General features: G+C 33.0%; 1 protein-coding gene across 1 annotated transcript; it reads left to right on the top strand.

Annotated features, from left to right (window-relative positions):
• The first annotated feature begins 390 nt into the window (after positions 1 to 390).
• Positions 391 to 9,604, top strand: LOC134277532 (fibroleukin-like). Its single transcript, XM_062759860.1, has 6 exons — positions 391 to 595; positions 3,899 to 4,035; positions 4,211 to 4,307; positions 4,664 to 4,885; positions 6,326 to 6,588; positions 9,476 to 9,604. Exons 1-5 carry the CDS (start codon positions 391 to 393, stop codon positions 6,586 to 6,588), a joined length of 924 nt encoding a protein of 307 aa, XP_062615844.1. The 3' UTR covers positions 9,476 to 9,604.
• The last annotated feature ends 11,821 nt before the right edge of the window (positions 9,605 to 21,425 follow it).

Below are 21,425 nucleotides of genomic sequence, written 5' to 3'. Positions count from 1 at the left end.
TGGTCATTTTTTATGACTGGTCAATATTCTATAGAGGTCATTTTTTGTCTTCACAAGGACACCAAAAGGGACTAGCAGGACGTTTGGGGAACATCTGTAACGGTTTCCGTTACAATTAGCACTAGTTTATTTCAGATTCAACAAATCAATATTTCAATGAAAGAAACATACGGAGTACATAACTGTTAGCCAATCATTTTCAGTAACTGATGTATATTTTGATATTATATTTGGCGTTCGGTAAACTACATTGCAAATTTCTAAAGGGAAACCACAACGCAGCCAGTAGAGTACAAAATGGGCGCTCTTTGTGCAATCTATTTAGTTTTTATCTTTTTTGACGTTTCCCAGTCTACCATTATTTCGAGGAAATATACTGCAAAACTCGAAATGGATGAAAAGAAATCAAATGAAGAGCTTTTAGGAGAACACAACTCTACATCAGTTATAGAGTGTGCAGTGCGTTGTCAAAGAGAGTGTAGCTTAATTGGATTCAATCCTAAGATAAAGAAATGCCGTACCCACACGAAGATTTTCACGTCTGGGGTGTCTAATGAGAGTGGCTGGAGATACTACTCATACAACTCACAAGACTGTATGTATAACTGTTATTTTTCTTAATTTTATTTGCCACAAATCAAATTAATATTATAAAATTTTATCCTTTTACATTATACAATTAATTACCCATTTTAAGGTCAACATGGTGAAATTAGGACCCGAGACCTGGCCCACGAGGTGACCTGACGTGACCGAGGCCGCGTAGCGGCCGAGGTGAGGGCAGGTAATCGAGTGGGCCAGGTCGAGGGTCCTTAATTCACCATGTTAAACTCGAAGGGGGTAATCAATTGTTTTATTAAGCCGAGATATGTTGAAAAGTATGAATCTGTAACCGCTATCAATTCTTTCTTTGATCTGGATCGGGATTCGCTACACTCCATATAGTGAAGTTGTTTATATCGACGTCTGAAAGTCGTGTAAGGTTTTGCATCATGATTTACTGATTAAAACAATATTTGGTTGATGGTGACATACATTGTTATAACTAGCGATTACTTTTCTTCTACACAGTCAAAATCTAACACAGAATTCACCTCTTTAAAGAGCCGCTTCTATATTCCATTTAACTGAATTGCAACGATATTTTGAAATGAGTAAACCGTTTATGTTAACGATAAAATTTTACGGTATTCTGTATGGTATTGCAAAACAATGTACAATTTTAAAAACATGTTGTTTTTCTCGAATGATTATTATTCTATGCATTAACTTCACTCAAAAAGGAATTTTTGATTAAGAGGTCATTATTTAGCGTTCATTAATAATAATGACCGGGTCATTATATCCCACGTGCAATGATTCCTAGGTCATTATTGCTGTAAACAGTGCCATTTGGAGTCATTGTTGTGTTTTAAAGTTTTCTTACCAGCCAATTAAATTCGAGTTTTATCAATAGAGGTATAACAATATTAATTAATTCTAAGTAATAGTCATGTCTTTTTATTTCTAATCACTTCAATTTCCGTAATAAGAGCATGCTTCACAATGACTACATTGTTGTTAACTAACTTAGCTTTAATAAAGAGATAACCTTAATCCTACTTTCAGGTATAGAGTATGATTCCAGTTTTATTTCTCATTAGTTATTTCTGTAAATTGTATTTATATAGTATGATTCCAGTATTTTTGTTATAAGTTATATCTGTACATTAAATATGCAAAGTATGATTCCAGTATTATTTTTATTAGTTTTTTCTGTACATTGTATATACAAAGAATGATTCCAGTATTATTTTTTTAATTATTTCTGTACATTGTATATACATAGTATGATTCTAGTATAATTTTATTGCAGCCCGGAGGACCGGGCTGCTTTATACATAAAAGTATAAGTGTTGGGGTGTGGATATTGAGATGGGAGAAGTTATCAGAATTAAAGATTTTCTTAACATTAGAAAGATTGTCAATCAGAATGTTCTTTCCCTTTATAAATAACGAGATACATGCTGTAATATATTTACTTCCTTAAAGTGAATTTGTAAAAATATGTATGTTTTGGATATTAAATTTATAAAGTTGCTTCTCATTTACTATTAAAAAAGAGATGTCCTTTTTTTAGAACATCGAATTTCACTAATCGCATAAAAGTGCAAAACGTATACGCAGTTTGTGTTTTATATTCTTAAAGTTAATTACATCTTTGAAAATAGGTGATAGATGAGTCTAGTTTCAATTTATATTTAATGCAGCCAACATTTACTTGAAGAATTGATTTAGTTTAAAATGCGTATCGTTTTTGTTCGATTTTCATCCCACTATAAGTTTTCAAAATATCCTCTAATATCGTCTCCAACATTTAGACGCATTCCTTTTCACACATATTGAAGCGGTTTGATGATCAAGACTCATTTCCATTGTTTACTTTATTTATTTCCCCGCAAAAATTGATGGCAAAATCAATGTTTTCTTGTTATCTATATCCATGGATTGTAATTTTTTTTCTGTACATTACATATACAAAGTATGATTCCAGTATTATTTTTGTTGCAGCCGGGAGGACCGGGCTGCTTTATACATAATAGCATCTATTTGTGTATACAAAATAGATGCCTTTATTTTACGAGAAAAGTATATTTGAAGAGACCTATCAACTAGTTTATAGGTCCCAAGTATTTGTTATTTGAACGTTGGCTTTTAAGGGTCGGGTTTGGTTGACACATCAAGTGTAGTATATAAAAGGTCGGGTTTGATCTTCACATTCCTTTCTCCTGAACCTTTCGAAGGTAAAGACGCATAACAATTGCTTGCAATAAAATACATGAAATGTTGTTTTGTAACTTTAAAATTTGTATGATTTTTCATTTATGCATTGTTCTCAACCATATTAACGCTGTTATTACTATTGATGTGCATTTATTATGACGGATGATATTGGATTTAAACACTTTACAAAGCAGACGACGCGCACTTGGTTATGCTAAAAAAAATATTTTTATTAATTATTTCTGTACATTGTATATACATAGTATGATTCCAGTATTATTTTTATTGCAGCCGGGAGGACCGGGCTGCTTTATACATAAAACTTTAAGTGTTGGTGTATGCAGATTGAGATGGGAGAAGTTATTCAGAAATAAAGGTTTTCTAAAGATTAAACAGATTGTTAATCAGAATGTTCTTTCCCTTTATAAATTACGAGACACATAACACGGAAAGTGAATTTGTAAAAATATGTATGTTTTTTATATTAAATTTATAAAGTTGCATCTCATTTTCAATTGAAAAAAACGAGAGGTCCTTTTTTTAGAACATTGAATTTTACTAATCGCTTAAAAATACTATACACAGTTCGTGTTTTATATTCTTGAAATTTATTACATTTTTGAAAAAAGGTGATGCATGAGTCTAGTTTCAATTTATATTTTATGCAGCCAACATTTACTTGAGGAATTGATAAAGTTTTTGTTCGATTTCCATCGACTATAAGTTTACAAAATATCTTCGACTATCGTCTACATCATTTAGATGCATTCCTTTTCACACATATTGAAGCGGTTTGATGATCAAGATTCATTTCCATTGTTTACTTTATTTATTTCCCCGCATCAATTGATGGTTACATCAATGTTATCTTGTTATATATTTCCATGGATTGTAAGTTTTTTTTTCTGTACATTAAATATACATAGTACAATTCAAGTATATTTCTGTTATCTTTTTCTATAAATTGTAAGTTCCTTTCTGTAGATTGTATATACATAGTATGATGCCATTTTTTTTCTATTAGTTACTTCTATGGATTGTAAGTTTTTTTTTCTACATTGTATACACATAGTATGATCTCAGTATTATTTTTATTAGTTTTTTTTTCTGTTAATCGTATTTTTTTCTACTTAAGTTACATCTAGAGACTGTAAGGATCTACAAACAGATGGACACTTAAATTCAGGGGTGTATGATATCTATCCCTATGAAACCATCACTAGTCCTGTCAGTGTATATTGCGATATGACAACGATGAATGGAGGATGGACGGTTTGTTGTTAATTTCAGTATAAATGGATATTATTTAATTTATTTCAAACTCAATGTTTTTTGTTGTTTAACAGAATATAGATTGAAAAAATATGAATATTTTTAGTTTATATCATATTATGTCGAGCACACAACTGTTTAAACAAATGATTTGCTATACGTGTTAACTTTACAGACAATCCAAAAACGAATTATTGGATCCCTGGACTTTAACAGGACCTGGACGGAATATAAAAACGGATTTGGTTCACCGGAACAGGATGTCTGGGTTGGTAAGTGTAAATTGCTTTCAGATAGGAACTTTTTATTCCCTCAAATTTAAAAAATAATATTGTGTCAGGAAATAAATGAAAGCCTATACCAGATCTGAACTGAAGACTGGGTAATATGTGTCCTACGATATTTGCATATCGTGTTTAATTGATTAACATGTATCAAATAATTAAAGAGAAAAAAAAGAAGAAAAGAAAATAATTTAGCAGAATATTTTCAAGAGACCAAATTTAGCATTACTGTCTACAGCCAAGGAAAATAATCAATTTTTGTCATTACGGTAGATTCATATTTTTAATGGAATTAATTGTATCCAATGGATTTTTCAGCTGATTTCACATATATCTTAATACAGGAAATGACGTAATCCATCAATTAACAAAAGAGAACTCATCATCCCTTTATGTTTCCATCACTCTCCAGAATGGTACAACGCTTTATGAAATGTACAATCAATTTTCTGTCTCTAACGAAGCAGGGAAATATCAACTCTTTCTTGCAGGACCTGCCACGGGGACCTTAGGTAAGTGTATTCACGTTAAGTTCTTAAAATTGGGTTCAAATTACGTATCTCATAGTAATTACGCGACACAATGAGCTCGCGAAAATTTCATTCTAGCGTTTAAAAGTATTCCTTACTATTACGAGTATAGAGGAAAAACAACAATTCGTGAAAATTATGACTCGCTAATAAAGAGTTAATGACTGTCTCGCGAAATTAAGGTGTCGCGAAAATTAAGTGATCTACAGTATTTTAAAAGTTGTTTTAAAAAAAGAGAAAGATACATTTCTTTCCTGATATTCAGATACGTTTTTGATTCCACGCTAATTAAACATGTTTAATATTTCAGATTATCATTTGCAGGTACAATTCACGAATTAAGCAGGCATTAAATTTGTTATTTTCAAGTAGCTAGAATTTCAAATTATACATTTTAAGTACAAGGAAAATTATGTTTAATTATTTTTAACAAACAAATCGAGTAATTACATTTGCTCCAACACTGTGATTCAGCTTGGGTTTCCTGATAATTTTTCATAATTCACATTTTGACTACTACTGAAAAAGAAAGTTTACGGAGCTTAATTGATTTATAATGTCGACATCTTCACAAATATTTCATGTTCAAAGAAAATTATTTGATCGGAAACATTTTCAAATTAAAAAAGCCACATTTAGATACCTTAATGTGTTTCACATTTACTATACCTTTTCTCCATTAAATGAAAATTGGACGATTTTCAATAAATCACATGTTTTACTTCTACAGAATAGAAAGTTTGCAGAGCGTCACTTATCTTAAATGTCAAAAAGTTTACAAAAATTTGATGATAAAAAATATTTGATCGGATAAATATTCAAATAAAAAAAAAGCTTAAAAGCCAAATTCAAAAAACCTCAACGCGTTTCACATTTACATTACCTATGCTTCATTTAATGAGAGTTTACTATCTTAAATCATTTACAGGTATACCATATCGTATATCCTTATAATTTTGAATGAGATACTTCGTATTACATTTTAAACATTTGCTTCATACAAGGCACGGTCTCGGACAGATATTAAAATTTCAATTTTTCATGTTTTCTAAATTCTCAGTTGCCTTTACACTCCATCCCCTAAAAATATCATACCTTAAAGAGTAACACACCTTTGGTTTATTCTTACAATAGAAAGGATGCTTTGTAAATTGCGCAGTGTTCTGTTGGCTTTTTTCTTATCTCTCGTTACAGGAACCAACACGTTTAAAAGTGTATCTCAGACTTACTTCAGTATAACGATTAATGTGATTTAAATTAAAAATTAACAATTATGTCTCTGTTATATATTTTCTCTAATTGTGCAGGTGTCAGTATTATAGTCACGGGGGATTCTACAACTGAACTAAATAAATATTATCGCTATTTCCAGCACCCAAAGACGTCTATCTTAGAAGTACCTCATGATATTTGACAAATAGATTGAAGATATGTAAATCAATTATCGCTGTGATTCCTTTTGTTTAATTTCTACAGGAGATGGCATGTTAAACACTGTTTACACAGGGGGTTATCTGTCTGGGATGTACTTCTCCACCCCGGACAGGGATAACGACAGATGGAGTGATGGACACTGTGCCGCTCTCAGTAGCCGTAGAGGAGGCTGGTGGTTTAACGACTGCCACTACGCTTTCCTTAACGGCCCCTGGTCCCAGGAGTCCTGGTGGTCGCCATGGGACCCTGTAGTAGAGAGTGGGACATCAGTGAAGGGGACCACAATGATGATAAGACGTCGTTAGGTAAACCTCATTAAACCCTAATAACAAAATCCGACGTCACTGTTTTGCAACAAAAACTGCGATCAAAATATTTCGCGCACTGACTGCGTTTCAACTACATGCCTTGTTTTATCATTCGTTTTACGTCACACAATTTACGTTATTCGACAGCTATTCTGTTCCATGTACAATACAAGGGCCTTGAATCGTTCTTCTGATAAATTGTACAATCTATCACTTTTATTAGAAGCCTCCAACTTTATTAGTATCATAAGACCCCAAATGCATCAACTTACAAAGTTTGATTTTTTTTTATATTTAGCCAGTTAAGACTGAAGATATTATAATATAATTATAAAATACCATAAGTAGGTCATTGTGAACTACCTTTTGATTGAAATTTTCTGAGATACATTAATTGACAAAGACTGATGATTCTAATTAAATAAGTACCTGAAATTTTCAAAAGTAGGTCACCATGACCTACTTTTTGGTCAACATTCTCTGAAAACCCAAGATGCATCATCTGACAAAATTTGACGATTCTAAGCCAATTAGTATAAGAGATAATTAAATATAGCCATTAAATGTCAAAAGTAAGTCACGGTGACCTACTTTTTGGTCGACGTTATCCAAAAACCCAAGATGCCTAAATTGACAAAATTTGCTGATTCTAAGCCAATAAATACCTGAGATATTCAAAAGTAGGTCACCGTGACCTACTTCTTGTTGGACACTCAATGAAACCCTAAGATGCTTCAACTGACAAAGTTTGATGATTCCGAGCCAATAAGTACCAGATATAATTAAATATAGCCATAAAATGTCATAAGTAGGTCACGGTGACCTACTTTTTGGTCGACGTTCTCCGATTATACCCCCGCTTGAAAAGTGGGACGGCATTTAGTGATCGGTATTTCCGTCCGTCCGTCTGTTACGCTTTATCTCTTATCCGCAACTCCTCTTATACTACTGAGAGAAATTTAGTAAAACTTTCACAGAATCTTTATAACATATTGCTATTGTGCACCTCCTATTTTACTTTTTTATTCGACACGTATGTAAGTTTTCCCATAGCAAAATTTGGACATTGCCATAATATGTATACCCATGACGTCTCTATTGAAGCCTCTGGATAACATTTGAAAGGACGATTTATTCCTCTTTACACATTACCGTAAAACAATATTTAGCGAAAACCCAAGATGCCTAAACTGACAAAGTTTGATGATTCTAAGCTATTATGTACCTAAGATATTCAAAATTAGGTCACGGTGACCTAATTTTTGGTCGACATTCTCCGAAAACCCAAGATGCCTCAACTGACAAAAATGATTCTTAGCCAATAAGTGCCTGGGATACTTAAATATAGCCATAAAATGTCAAAAGTAGGTCACAGTGACCTAATTTTTGGTCGACAATCTCTGAAAACCCAAGATGCATCAACTGACAAAGATTGATGATTTTAGGTCAATAAGTACCAGAGATACTTAATTATAGCCACAAAATGTCAACAGTAAGTCAACATGACGTACTTTTTGGCCGTCACTCTCGGGAAACCCAAGATGCATCAACTAACAAAGTTTGATGATTCTAAGCCAAAAAGTACCAGAAATACTTAAATGAAGCCATAAAAGTCAAAAGTAGGTCACCGTGACCTATTTTTTGGTCGTCACTCTCCAAAAACTAAATATGCATCCACTCACAAAGTTTGATGATTCTAAGCCAATAAACACTTAAGAAACTTAAATATAGGCATAAAATTTCATCTTGACCTACATTTTGGTCCACAATTTTCAAAGACCCAAGATGCATCTACAGACTAAGTTTGATGATCGTAGGTCTGGAGGTAATCAAAACATGCATTTTAAACAATTTGAAAACAAATGTCGGCAAAATTCAAAAAGTAGGTCACAGTGACCTACTTTTTCATAAATATGTTTTAAGGTCCCTAGATGGATCAAAGTACAAGATTTGATGATTCTAAACCTCCCAGTCTCTGAAAAAATGGGATTTAATGTTTTTAAAAGGATAAGTCAAAAAGTTTAAAAAGTAGGTCACTGTGACCTACTTTTAATTTGACATTGTTCGAGTTTGATGATCATAGGCCTTAAATTGTCCAAAATATGCCTTCAAATCAATTTGAAAACAAATCCCCGCAAAATTAAAAAAGTATGCCACGGTGACCTACTTTTGAGTTAACATGATGTTAAGTCGTAAGATGCATCAACTTACAAGATTTGATGGTCCTAGTCCTTATAGTAAGCAAAATATACAAGTTTTTATTTATTGTAAATTTAGGTAAACTCAGGAGTGACCTTGAGACCACGCTCTTTGCCCCAGGGTAATTCCCCGTGCAAATTTTAATCTTCGACATATCCTGATCCTTTAAAGTTTGGTGAAAATCCGCCTGGTGGTTATGGAGAAGATTTTTTAGCAAGCAGTACTTTTGGTTTTGTTTTCCTGATTATCTCCCCTTGTTTAAGGGTCCCAACCCTTATTTTAGTATAAAGGGTAGCCCTTGGGCCAAGGATACCCTGTGACAAATTTTGAACTGATTGGCCAAGGGGTTCTTGAGTTATGGCCCATATTCTAAAAAGTTTACGCACACTGCACAAATGGCCATAGCATTAGCTCTTTGAGCCTTTGGCTCAGAAGAGCTAATAAGTTTTCAGTTAAACTAAAATTCAGATTTACGACTCTTTCTTATTTAACAACGGCAAAAAAAATTTACATGCAATGATGATATTAAGTGTAAAATATTTTTAAAAAGAAAAAAAGAAGAGTAGTTTGAAGTGTGTTTGTTTGTCAAAAATATGCAGCAATAAATGTGGGGGGTTTTTCGAAAAAAAAAATATATATGCTATTATACATGTATCTGTGAAGTATTCATTTATTTCTTTAACAGATGAAAGATCCTCAATTGATTATGCAAACCTTAAAGAGACGATTACAAATTAATTTCCATTGCTGAGTTCTTTTTTTATAAATATTTAACATCAAGTAACAAACATGTAAACAAATATGTTTTCGTTAAAGGGGGGGATTAATTTATTCTGTAAAGCAATAAATTATTGTATTTTCTCTACTTAATGTATTAAGTAAAGGATGTACTTTATATGTGTTGTAATAAATTTTGAAATTAGAAATATTTTGTTTTTATTTATAAACACGGATAAATGAAGATTGATCTACATGTATTTGATAGCTCTCTCGAGCGCTAGCAACTACGTTAGTCCAAATTCCTGGAAAACGCATGCTCAGCTTCATGGTCGTGCATTCTGGGAAAGGTGGTAGAGGATAGTTTCGGATATTTCAAACAAGAGGCCCAAGGGCCTTGAATCGCTCTTCTGATAAATTGAACAACCTATCACTTGTATTTGAAGCCTCTAACCCTAAGTATCCTAAGACCCAAGTTGCATCACCTGACGAAGTTTGATGATTCTTAGCCAATTAGGACTACTTTTTGGTCTACATTCTTGGAAAACTCAAAACGCATCAACTGACAAAGTTTGATAATTCTAAGCCAATAACTACCTAAGATACTTAAATATAGCCATAAAATGTCGAAAGTAGGTCATCGTGACCTACATTTTAGTCGTCATTTTTTCAGAGACCCAAGATACATCTGCTGACTAAGTTTGATAACTCTAAGCCAAAAATACCTGAGATAGGTCACCATGACCTACTTTCTGGTTGACATTCTCGGAAAACCCAAGATGCATCAACTGACAAAGTTTGATGCTTCTAAACCAATAAGTACCGAAGATACTTAAATATAGCCATAAAATGTCGAAAGTAGGTTATCGTGACATACATTTAAGTTGACATTTTTTAGAATCCCAAGTTGCATCTCCTGACCAAGTTTGATAATTCTAAGCCAATAAATACCTGAGATATTCAAAAGTAGGTCACCGTGACCTACTTTTTGGTCAACATTCTCCGAAAATCCAAGATGCATCAACTGACAAAGTATGATGATTCTAGACCGATAAGTACTAGAGATACATAAATATAGTTATAAAATGTCAAAAGTAGGTCACTGTGACCTACTTTTTGGTCGACATTCTCGGAAAACCCAAGATGCATCAACTGACAAAGTTTGATGATTCTAAACCAATAAGTAGCGAAGATACTTATATATAGCCATAAAATGTCGAAAGTAGGTCATCGTGACCTACATTTTGGTTGACATTTTTTAGAGTCCCAAGTTGCATCTGCTGACCAAGTTTGATTATTCTAAGCCAATAAATACCTGAGATATTCAAAAATAGGTCACCATGACCTACTTTTTGGTCGACACTCTCCGAAAACACAATATGCATCAACTCACAAAGTTTGATGATTCTAAGCCAATAAATACCGAAGATACTGAAATATAGCCATAAAATGTCAAAAGTAGGTCACCATGACCTAGTTTTTGGTCGTCACTCTCCGAAAACCCAAGATGCATCAACTCAACAAAGTTTGATGATTCTAAGCCAATTAATATCTAAGATACTGAAATATAGCCATAAAATGTCGAAAGTAGGTCACATGTTGACCTACATTTTGGTCGTCATTTTTCAGAGTCCCAAGATGCATCTCCTGACCAAGTTTGATGATCGTAGGTCTGAAGGTAATCATAATATGCCTTTTAAACAATTTGAAAACAAATGCCTGCAAAATTCTAAAAGTAGGTCACAGTGACCTACTTTATTTAAATATGTTTTAAGGTCCCAAGATGCAGCATCTTACAAGATTTGATGATTCTAACCCTTTCAGTGCCTGAAATAATGGGATTAAATGTTTAAAAAAGGATAAGTCATAGAGTTCAAAAATTAGGTCAGAGTGACCTACTTTTAAGTTGACATTGTTCAAGGACCCAAGATGCATCAACTGACTAACTTTGATAATCAGAGGCCTTAAAGTGTCCAAAATATGCCTTCAAATCAATTTTAAAACAAATGCCTGCAACATTAAAAAAGTAGGTCACCGTGACCTACTTTTGAGTTTACATGATGTGAAGTCCTAAGATGCATCAACTTACAAGATTTGATGATCCTAGTCCTTATAGTAAGAAAATATAAACATTTTTAATAATTGTAAATTTAGGTCAACTTTAAAGTGACCTTGAGACCACGCCCTTTGCCCCAGGGTCATGCCTTGAACAATTTTTAATCTTCAACATATCCTTATCCTTGTATGCAAGTTTGGCAAAAATCTGCCTGGTGGTTCTGGAGAAGAAGATTTTTTAGCAACCAGTACTTTTGGTTTTGTTTTCCTGATTATCTCGCCTTGTTTTAAGGTCCCAACCCTTATTTTAGTACAAATGATAGCCCTTGGGCCAAGGATACCCTGTGACAAATTTGACACTGATTGGCCAAGGGGTTCTTGAGTTATGGCCCATATTCTAAAAAGTTAACGCACACCGCACAAATGGCCATAGCATTAGCTCTTTGAGCCTTTGGCTCAGAAGAGCTAAAAATACAGAAACCTAAGGTTTGAATGCATATTATAGGTAATCTTATATGGCTAGAATATTTTATGGGTGCATTTTGACAATCTGAAACTTTAGTGTCACTACTTCTGAATAAGTGATATGGACTAGAACCATTTGAAAAAAGAATGAAATTTTTCTGTTCTTGAATGCACAGGATTCGTCATCGTAGACTAGTATCGATACTGATTTTTTTTTTGGTTTATATTATTTCAATACACTATAACACAGAAGAGGGAGGGGGGGGTAAAAAGGTTATAATGTATATTATAATAATATAATGCATTTTATTCTGACATCACAAACGTTCAATGCCGTGCAAGAGCAAAGTCAGAAGCGAAAATCAAAAACCTAAAATCATTTATATTGATTGTTACTTACGTTAGAGAGAATCAAGTATTCTAAATAATAAATCAAATTTGCAAAACAAGACAAGGAGTTAGAAAAAGTAAAATATAATCACTGATTCATTGCAGCTCGGAGGACCGGGCTGCTCTATACATATAAGTTTAAGTGTTGGTGTATGGGGATTTGGGTGGGAGTAGTTATTTAGAATTAAAGGTTTTCTTAACATTGAAAAGATTGTTAATCAGAATGTTCTTTCCGTTTATAAATAACGAGGTACATAATGTATATACTTCCATAAAGTGAATCTGTAAAAGTATATATGTTTTTCATATTTAATATATAAAATTGCTTATCATTTACTATCGGTAAAACGACAGGTCCCTTTTTTAGAACAAAGAATTTTACTTCTCGGATAAAAACGTACTTTGCACAGTTCGTGTTTCATATTCTAAAATTGAAAAGTAATACATTTTTAAGTATATGTGATGCCTGTGTTTAACTTCAATTTATATTTTATGCAGCTAACATTTACTTGCGGAAATGATCAAGTTAAAAGTGGTATCGTCTTTGATTAATTTTTATCCGTCCACAAGTTTTCAAAATATTCGCGACCATCGTCTCCATCAATTAGATGGCCTTTTCACACATATCGAAGCGGTTTGATGATCAAGTCTCATTTTCATTGTTTACTTTATATATTTCCCAGGCGACAATTGATGGTTACATCAATGTATTCTTGTTATTATTGAAATATCTGTAACGATTTATGCAAACAATTTTTCATAATGCACACGTAAGCATTACTCAATATGTTTGCAAATACCTTTGCAATTATGGACTTCATCTTTTAAAAAGATGACAATGCTTAAATAATGGCACAATCATCATCATATGTGGTAAGACAAGTCATTTATATTTTGCGATATGTAGACTGTGGTAATAAATCAAAAAAATATGATAGACTACAACTTAATCGGCAATCCTCGACTGACTCCGCTACGCTCCATTCAAACCTCGGATGTGATTAGTGGAGGAATACGCAACAGATCCTTACATTTCTCTGCCGGAAACTGCCTTATTACTCATTTCATATTTCGCTCTGCATAACGTTCTTCTAAAATGTTTCTTGATTTATGCAATTCTTTATCGTAAGCAGGTTTTGATTACAACCTCACGTTAGTAGGCTTCAAAAGCATGAAAATATCTGTTCAGTGTGCCACAAAATAACTTCGATTTCAAATGTATGACATTTAAAAGAAATTCCAATAAGATCACATGACTGAATCAGCAAGATGGTAGATCACCGTTAACGTCGGAGGTTATGTGCGAGGTAGAGTCATCCAAGGAACTCCGAGTGGACAACTTTTATTTAAATAAATAGTAAAGAGTTTTTGGGGAGTTAATTATAAAATTAAAAGATAAGTTTCTGAAACAAAGGTGATCTCGTACCGCAGCTTATGATGGATATTATCGTTTGCAGGTCAAACACCAAGGTCAAAAGAAAATTATTTTGGTACCATAAAAGTTCCTCATTCTCAGCCCATCTTTGAAAATAAAAATAAAAACAACTAGATGAGATCTCGTTGCGAGCAACGAGTACGTCTTCCGTCCGATTTTTCGATAAGATATGATTTTGACAATGATCTTTGTTAAATCATAATGATATAAAGACGTCTCTCCTTTGATTAAATTCTTTTACGTTCTATATATTGCATATTTAGAATGGTTGTATAATGTTTAAAAGACAACACTGAACATCTTTTACTCGATACCGCTTATTAAAATATTTCCCCTTTTGGAGATATGAAGAATCCAAGAATGAGCATTTTGGTCCCTAATGACCCCTTATTATGTAGCATATTATCACGATTTTACAATGCATTGATGCAGATTGTTATGATAAACATTTTCGTTTCAGTTATTTATAACAAAAAATTGATAAATAAAGAGTTATAGATGAGAGACTTTTGGCCCCTGTTTGCCCTTTATTTGAGGGGTCAGACCCCTTTTCTTTATATCAAATGATAGAAAATCTAATTCTGAACAACTTTTATTATCTATCTTTTAACAAATTATTGATAGGTATCAAGATATCAGAGAAAACGTGTTAAATTTTGCGAGATATTTACGAGCCTATCTTGCGGCTCAGGCTAGCTTCAACGCCTTTTGCGCTGGAAAGATATAGACTCAAAGGCAATTCAGCAATCCTTCCTCTACCTTCACTGAAAATCTCAAGTCAATATCTTCATTCGTTTTTCAGTGATTGCCAGGACAAGCCGACCCTCTAAAAATCAGTAAATCGTCCATATCTCATGACCGGAAGTGACGACGTACATATAAAAAATTTCCAATAAGGTTCAGACCAATGTCTATCAGATCTGAAAGTTTCGTGAAAATCGACCAAGCCTGTCTAGATACTGACTTTTTGTGATATCAGGTTACTAGGAGAAGTAAGTATTCTCTGTCAACATACTGACTCCTTGTGATATCAGTTTACTAGGAGAAGAAAGAATCCTCTGTCTAGATACTGACTCCTTTTGATATCAGGTTACTAGGAGAAGTAAGTATCCTCTGTATAGATTCTGACGCCATGATGAATCAGATTACTAGGAGAGGTAAGAATCCTCTATCTAGATACTGACACCTTGTGGTATTAGGTTACTGGAAGAGGTAAGAATTCTCTGTCCAGATACTGACTCCTTGTGATATCAGGTTATTAGGAAAAGTAAGCATTCTCTGTCTAGATACTCACTCCTTGTGATATCAGGTTATTAGGAAAAATAAGCATTCTCTGTCTAGATACTCACTCCTTGTGATATCAGGTTATTAGGAAAAGTAAGCATTCTCTGTCTAGATACTCACTCCTTGTGATATCAGGTTATTAGGAAAAGTAAGAATCCTCTGTGTAGATACTGACTCCTTGTGGTATCTGTTTACTATACGTAAGCTTCCTCTGTCTAGATACTGAGTCCTTGTGATATCAGATTACTAGGAGAATTAAGAATCCTCTGTCTAGATACTGACTTCTTGTGATATCAGGTTACAAGGAGAAGAAGGAATCCTCTGTCTTGATACTGACTCTTTGTGGTATCTGTTTACTAGAAGTAAGAATTCTCTGTCTAGATACTGACTCCTTGAGATATCAGGTTAATAGTAGAAGTAAGAATCCTCTGTCTACATACTGACTCTCGTGGTATCAGGTTACGAGGAAAAGTAAGAATCCTCTGTCTAGATACTTGCTTCCTTGTGATATCAGGTTACTGGGAGAAGTAATAATCTTCTGTCTAGACACAGACTTATTATGGAATAAGGTTACTAAGAGAAGTAAGCATCTTCTATTTACATGCTACTGACTACTTTGTTAAATAGTGTTACTACTTACTAGCATTAATTTATATTTTACTTTTACAGCCAATAATGATCATTGTGATATTTAATAGAAAGGGTTTGACTAATTTGCCTAAACGCAAAAAAACTGTCATCCTACTTTTCTATCTTTCAACCACAGGGGCCTGTAACATACTGTATTTGATTTTTCCTAATCACTATATGTATACAAAAAGAGAAAAGGAAACAACGTAAGCTCGAATTTACACTATTTTATATCCTCAAATTCAGGTTATACATGCTCATAAGTCTGTTATGTTGAATGCATGCAATAAGTCATGATAACATTGATTAAATAGGTTATTTTTACCTTTTACATAATTTCAAATTTTTTCAAAATAAAAATGGCGTGTAAACAATGAAAATTTTAGGAATTATTAAAAATTAAGGTTTCTGGCTTTTTTTTTTGTTTGAAAGACATGCGGGGATTTAACATCAATTTGTTAATATTCTTTAACTAATATTATTTTTTATCAATGAAAGTATGATGAGTGATATATACTTGTGTATGTTAAACTTTGACTGCTGAATTTTGAAAGACGTGTGTCCTTAGAGATGATGTATGAAAATCAGCATTCAAATCTTTTATGGGCTTTTTAGTTATTTTATGAGTTATCTAAGGTATTAGATACATACAAGGTTTAGAGAAGATTTTGAACGTCAAGACCTATCTTAAGACTTTTCTATTGTTTAACAAAAAGATCTTTCAACTTCAAGTTTTGTATCTTTAATTGAGGTAAATACTTGCAATAAGTGAGACATTGTTCTACTTTGTCTTCTTCACAACTGTTTCATAACGACCGCATTGGAAGATCGAATCGATTGAAGCTCTCTATACCTCATCACTACACCATCTCCAGGATTGATGCTCTCTATACATCACTACACAATCTCCAGGATTGATGCTCTCTATACATCACTACACCATCTCCAGGATTGATGCTCTCTATACATCACTACACAATCTCCAGGATTGATGCTCTCTATACATCACTACAACATCTCCAGGATTGATGCTCTCTATACATCACTACACCATCTCCAGAATTGATGCTCTCTATACATCACTACACCATCTCCAGGATTGATGCTCTCTATACATCACTACACCATCTCCAGGATTGATGCTCTCTATACATCACTACACAATCTCCAGGATTGATGCTCTCTATACATCACTACACAATCTCCAGGATTGATGCTCTCTATACATCACTACACAATCTCCAGGATTGATGATCTTTATACATCACTACACAATCTCCATATACATCACTACACCATCTCCAGGATTGATGTTCTCTATACATCTTTACACAATCCCCAGGATTGATGGTCTCTATACATCACTACACCATCTCCAGGATTGATGCTCTCTATACATCACTACATAATCTCCAGGATTGATGGTCTCTATACATCACTACACCATCTCCAGGATTGATGCTCTCTATACATCACTACACAATCTCCGGGATTGATGCTCTCTATATATCACTACACAAACTCCAGGATTGTTGCTCTCTATACATCACTACAAAATCTCCAGGATTGATGCTCTCCATACATCACTATACAATCTCCAGGATTGATGCTCTCTATACACCACTACACCATCTCCAGGATTGATGCTCTCTATACATCACTACACAATCTCCAGGATTGATGCTCTCTATATATCACTACACAAACTCCAGGATTGTTGCTCTCTATACATCACTACAAAATCTCCAGGATTGATGCTCTCTATACATCACTTCACAATCTCAAGGATTGATGCTCTCTATACATCACTACACAATCTCCAGGATTCATGCTCTCTATACATCACTTTACAATCTCCAGGATTGATGCTCTCTATACATCACTACACAATCTCCAGGATTCAAAACATTACTTGAGAAAGATTTCAGAAATAAATCATTAATTTTTACCAACAAATGTACACTAAGGGAGTAGCATTATTTGTAAACAGACTGTTTAACATGAACCTTCGGAAAAAAAAACTAGAAAAAAATAACAGATAATATTTTTTATTTGAATATTTTCTGAGTTTTAGTTAAATATTTCATTTTGCTCAGTGAATCAAAACTAGCCAAAAAAAAAATGCAAATGCCCCAGCTTCGGTTATTGTTTTGCTTGTCTTGTACTGAAAAGCTTTTTTCATAAAAAAAAACTTTGCAGGTATGTTAAGGATGCATATAAGTCACATTTCGGGAAATTTAGACTTTTTAAAGAAAATTTAGTTTGATAAATTAACAAAACCGCTGATAAACGTAAACTGTTGGTAACTCTTGAATACAGATGAAAGAGTGTCTAAATCAAAGACGTGCACCACCGCTACGGCATCACGTGACTTCTATTTATATAGCGAAATTTTCCTTAATAAAAAGACTAAAAGAACAACAACACCCCGGAGTTTAATAATTTCTTTGAGTAAATAATATAGTTGAAAAACATCTATTTTGCCTAAAAAGTACTGCTAGAATCCTACTGTCCTGTCAGTAAAATAAGTATTCCACACATTCGCGCTAACCCTTACTCTATGTTTTGAATTTTATAGATATCAACCGAGATTTTTCGCGAAATCATGCTTAACTTGGGATTCTAGCAGCACTTTCCATCTGTACAAATCTTGTGTTTTAAAATATCCAGCTTATTGTTGTTCTGCTGCATTATTTTTAACACGAATGACAGAGGAAAGACCGACCGGGATATTTATATAGCTGACTGTATTCAAAAGAGAATATAATCGATAAAAATAAATTAGCATACCTGTTAAATTAACTGAATTCCATATGAATTTCACATAATATTCACGATATTACCTTTTAAACTCCATTTTACGTATCTTTGTACATTCCGTCGTAGCCACATGATCAATTCCCAAGTTACTTGATGTACACATATGACGTCATCGGTCTTAGATTTTAATCAAAACGACAGATACAGCATAAAAAGTAAAAAAAAAATTATTTGTGTTAATGTTTACACGTTTCTATTAATTTTCTAGAGTTAAATAGCATCTCTAAATACCAATATTACGAAAACTTGTGTTTTAAAATTAACGTCATATCGCTTACCATGACGTCTTTATGAAGCACTGCTTTAGTCAAGGTAGAATATTATGCATGCTTCCTTATTACCCCGGCGAAAATATCATATTTATTTAAGGAATGTATTAAAATTTTGTGCGAGTTATTGGTGTGTGAATCACACAGACTTGTCACGTAGGCATATTTCATGAAGCGCGCTAGACGGGAAATTCTCCAAGGGCAATGATTGTAATGTTTTTCAAAAATAACATTTGTAGTGAAAATAAAATAAAAACAAATACTAGTATCCCCAAATTTGCAAATACTTAATCCTTTAGGACAAAATTTGCATCTTTTTGGAATTCGTTTGTTATCATGTTCGTTAGATTACTTAATTAACTAGTCGTGAAATTTCATTCAATTAGCCTCGACGAGCATTGATAGACATATTGTAGGCTTTTCAACTGCCGCTAGGGTTCACTGTTATGAACGATAACTCATTGCTGACACTTGTTTGGAGCAGGTCCGAGGTATCAAACTGTTTATACACAAGTCAGTTTTTAGCATTTCCCAAGTGTTTCTTTGCTGTCAGTAGAATCCAGTGGTTTCAAATTTTAGCACTGATGTTAAACTTATTTACTATGTAGTTGCGGACACCGTTTAATAACATATAAGTAAAATTTTTGATTTAATTAAAAAGTGAAAATCTACCCTCCCTCTTAGTTCTAACCTGATTAATTTTAATGCTCGGTCGTTTTTCTTCGTGCTTAGTAACCCAATATTAATATTATTTTTTTTATCAATTAATGAGAAATGTCCTTTAAAAATCCTTTTCCTATTACTCAGTACCTTGTCATATAAGGCGTTGTTATGTCATGTGTATTATGACGTCACAGTAATGAATACCAGATGCAGTATCTGTTTTTAGAAACACCCAGTTTATAAAGACTATTGTAACGTCAGCACTATTGTTGCTTCACAAAAAAACATTTCCAATTTTAGAAACAGCAAGTTTATAAATTTTTAAAACAGAAACATATAGTCCATACCACTTTTATACCTGATCATGTGATCTAGTCTGAACCAATCATATAATTGGAACAATATAGGAAAATAAATATTTGACAAGGTGAGTTGATTGACGAGTCTCATTTTTAGTGAAAAATAATCTTTTTTGACTCCTCACTAAAAAGTATTAATAAGGTGTCCATAACATTAAAATATTAGACTTATAAACTTCTTGATATTATTAAGAGTCGTTTTTTAATAAAAATGTAACTTGTTAATTTTCTTACCATGCCACTATTCTTTTACAATATAATTTTGTTTGAAATAACAATCTGATTGTGCATACAAGTACTATAAAATTGAGGTGAAAAGATTCTTGAATTAATGAACAATTTCTAAAACGAGGTAATCGAGATTGATAAGCAATCTGATGAAACAAAAATATCAGCAATCTCCTTTAAAATCATCAAGTTTAAAGGTACAATGACCTTGTCAGCAAATACGATCTTTCATTGAGCCAACCTCATGAAATCTTTCAAATAAATTAATTATAGCTATATGTAAGGTATTCTATATTTTGAATTCACTGCGATATATTGAGTCGAAATATCACAGAGGCAGCTATAGTTTATTGATTATATTATCTAATTGAGGAGCAATAATGAGTTTACAACAATAACGCAAGGAACCTCTAAACACAGGCACTTGAAGAAAATTACATCATATAATTATGCACATGTTGAGACAATTTTATTCATTTTCAACATAGCGCAGGTATGTTAAGGTTACAACCAAATATTCTACTTGTCTATATGATATGACGTCATAGTAAGCTATATGACGTGAAGTTTAGAGATATTATTATAGAATTTCTTAAAATCTAAATTGGTTTGGGGTTGTAAAAATGGATCAAAATATGCAAAGGCATAATATAAACGGAATTTTGTCGTTTCTGGGCCCCTGTAGTTATCACAGGGTTAAATACCAAACCTGTGACGTCATAACTTTTGATCATGCAGTAGCAGAGTGAAAGTGAAACATAACGAGAATTCATGTAAACAAACACAAGAAATCGGGGTTTTAAAGCATTTAGAATGAATATCATGTGTGATTCATATGGGAATAAAGCTTACAAATAAGGTATGCTTATATAATTCTACAATTTCTTTGAAAAATTAAACCAGGCAGGGTGTTAACTTGCCGATCAGCCTTTCCTCTGTCGTTCGTAACAAAAAAAAAATGCAAAAGTTCAACACTACGCTGCATACTTTGAAACTTTCAACATTGCTGATTTATTTTATTTTCTACATAAACTGAATACATTATTTCGAATTCATCTAAAAAAGAATGGGTTCATATCTAATCATTATAAATTATCTTTCTCAGCTTTTCATGTTTTTGAAAATACTCTTATTTGGGGATATTGAGATTAATCCTGGTGCATCTTTTGAGAGTTCCCTTGATATTATACATTTGAATATAAGAAGTATCAGAAATTAAATAGACTCGTTGATTTACTTAGTACAGGACTTTGATATATTATGCTTTACAGAAACCCATTTAAATTCAAATTTAACCAATGATGATCTTCATATTGAGGG

This window comes from Saccostrea cucullata, unplaced genomic scaffold (assembly GCF_032062105.1).
Source record: "Saccostrea cucullata isolate Sc308-1 unplaced genomic scaffold, CSIRO_AGI_Scuc_v1 ctg6112, whole genome shotgun sequence".
NCBI lineage: Eukaryota > Metazoa > Mollusca > Bivalvia > Ostreida > Ostreidae > Saccostrea > Saccostrea cuccullata.
Note: the sequence above shows the minus strand (reverse complement) of the source record. Positions and strands in the feature narration are given on the sequence as shown.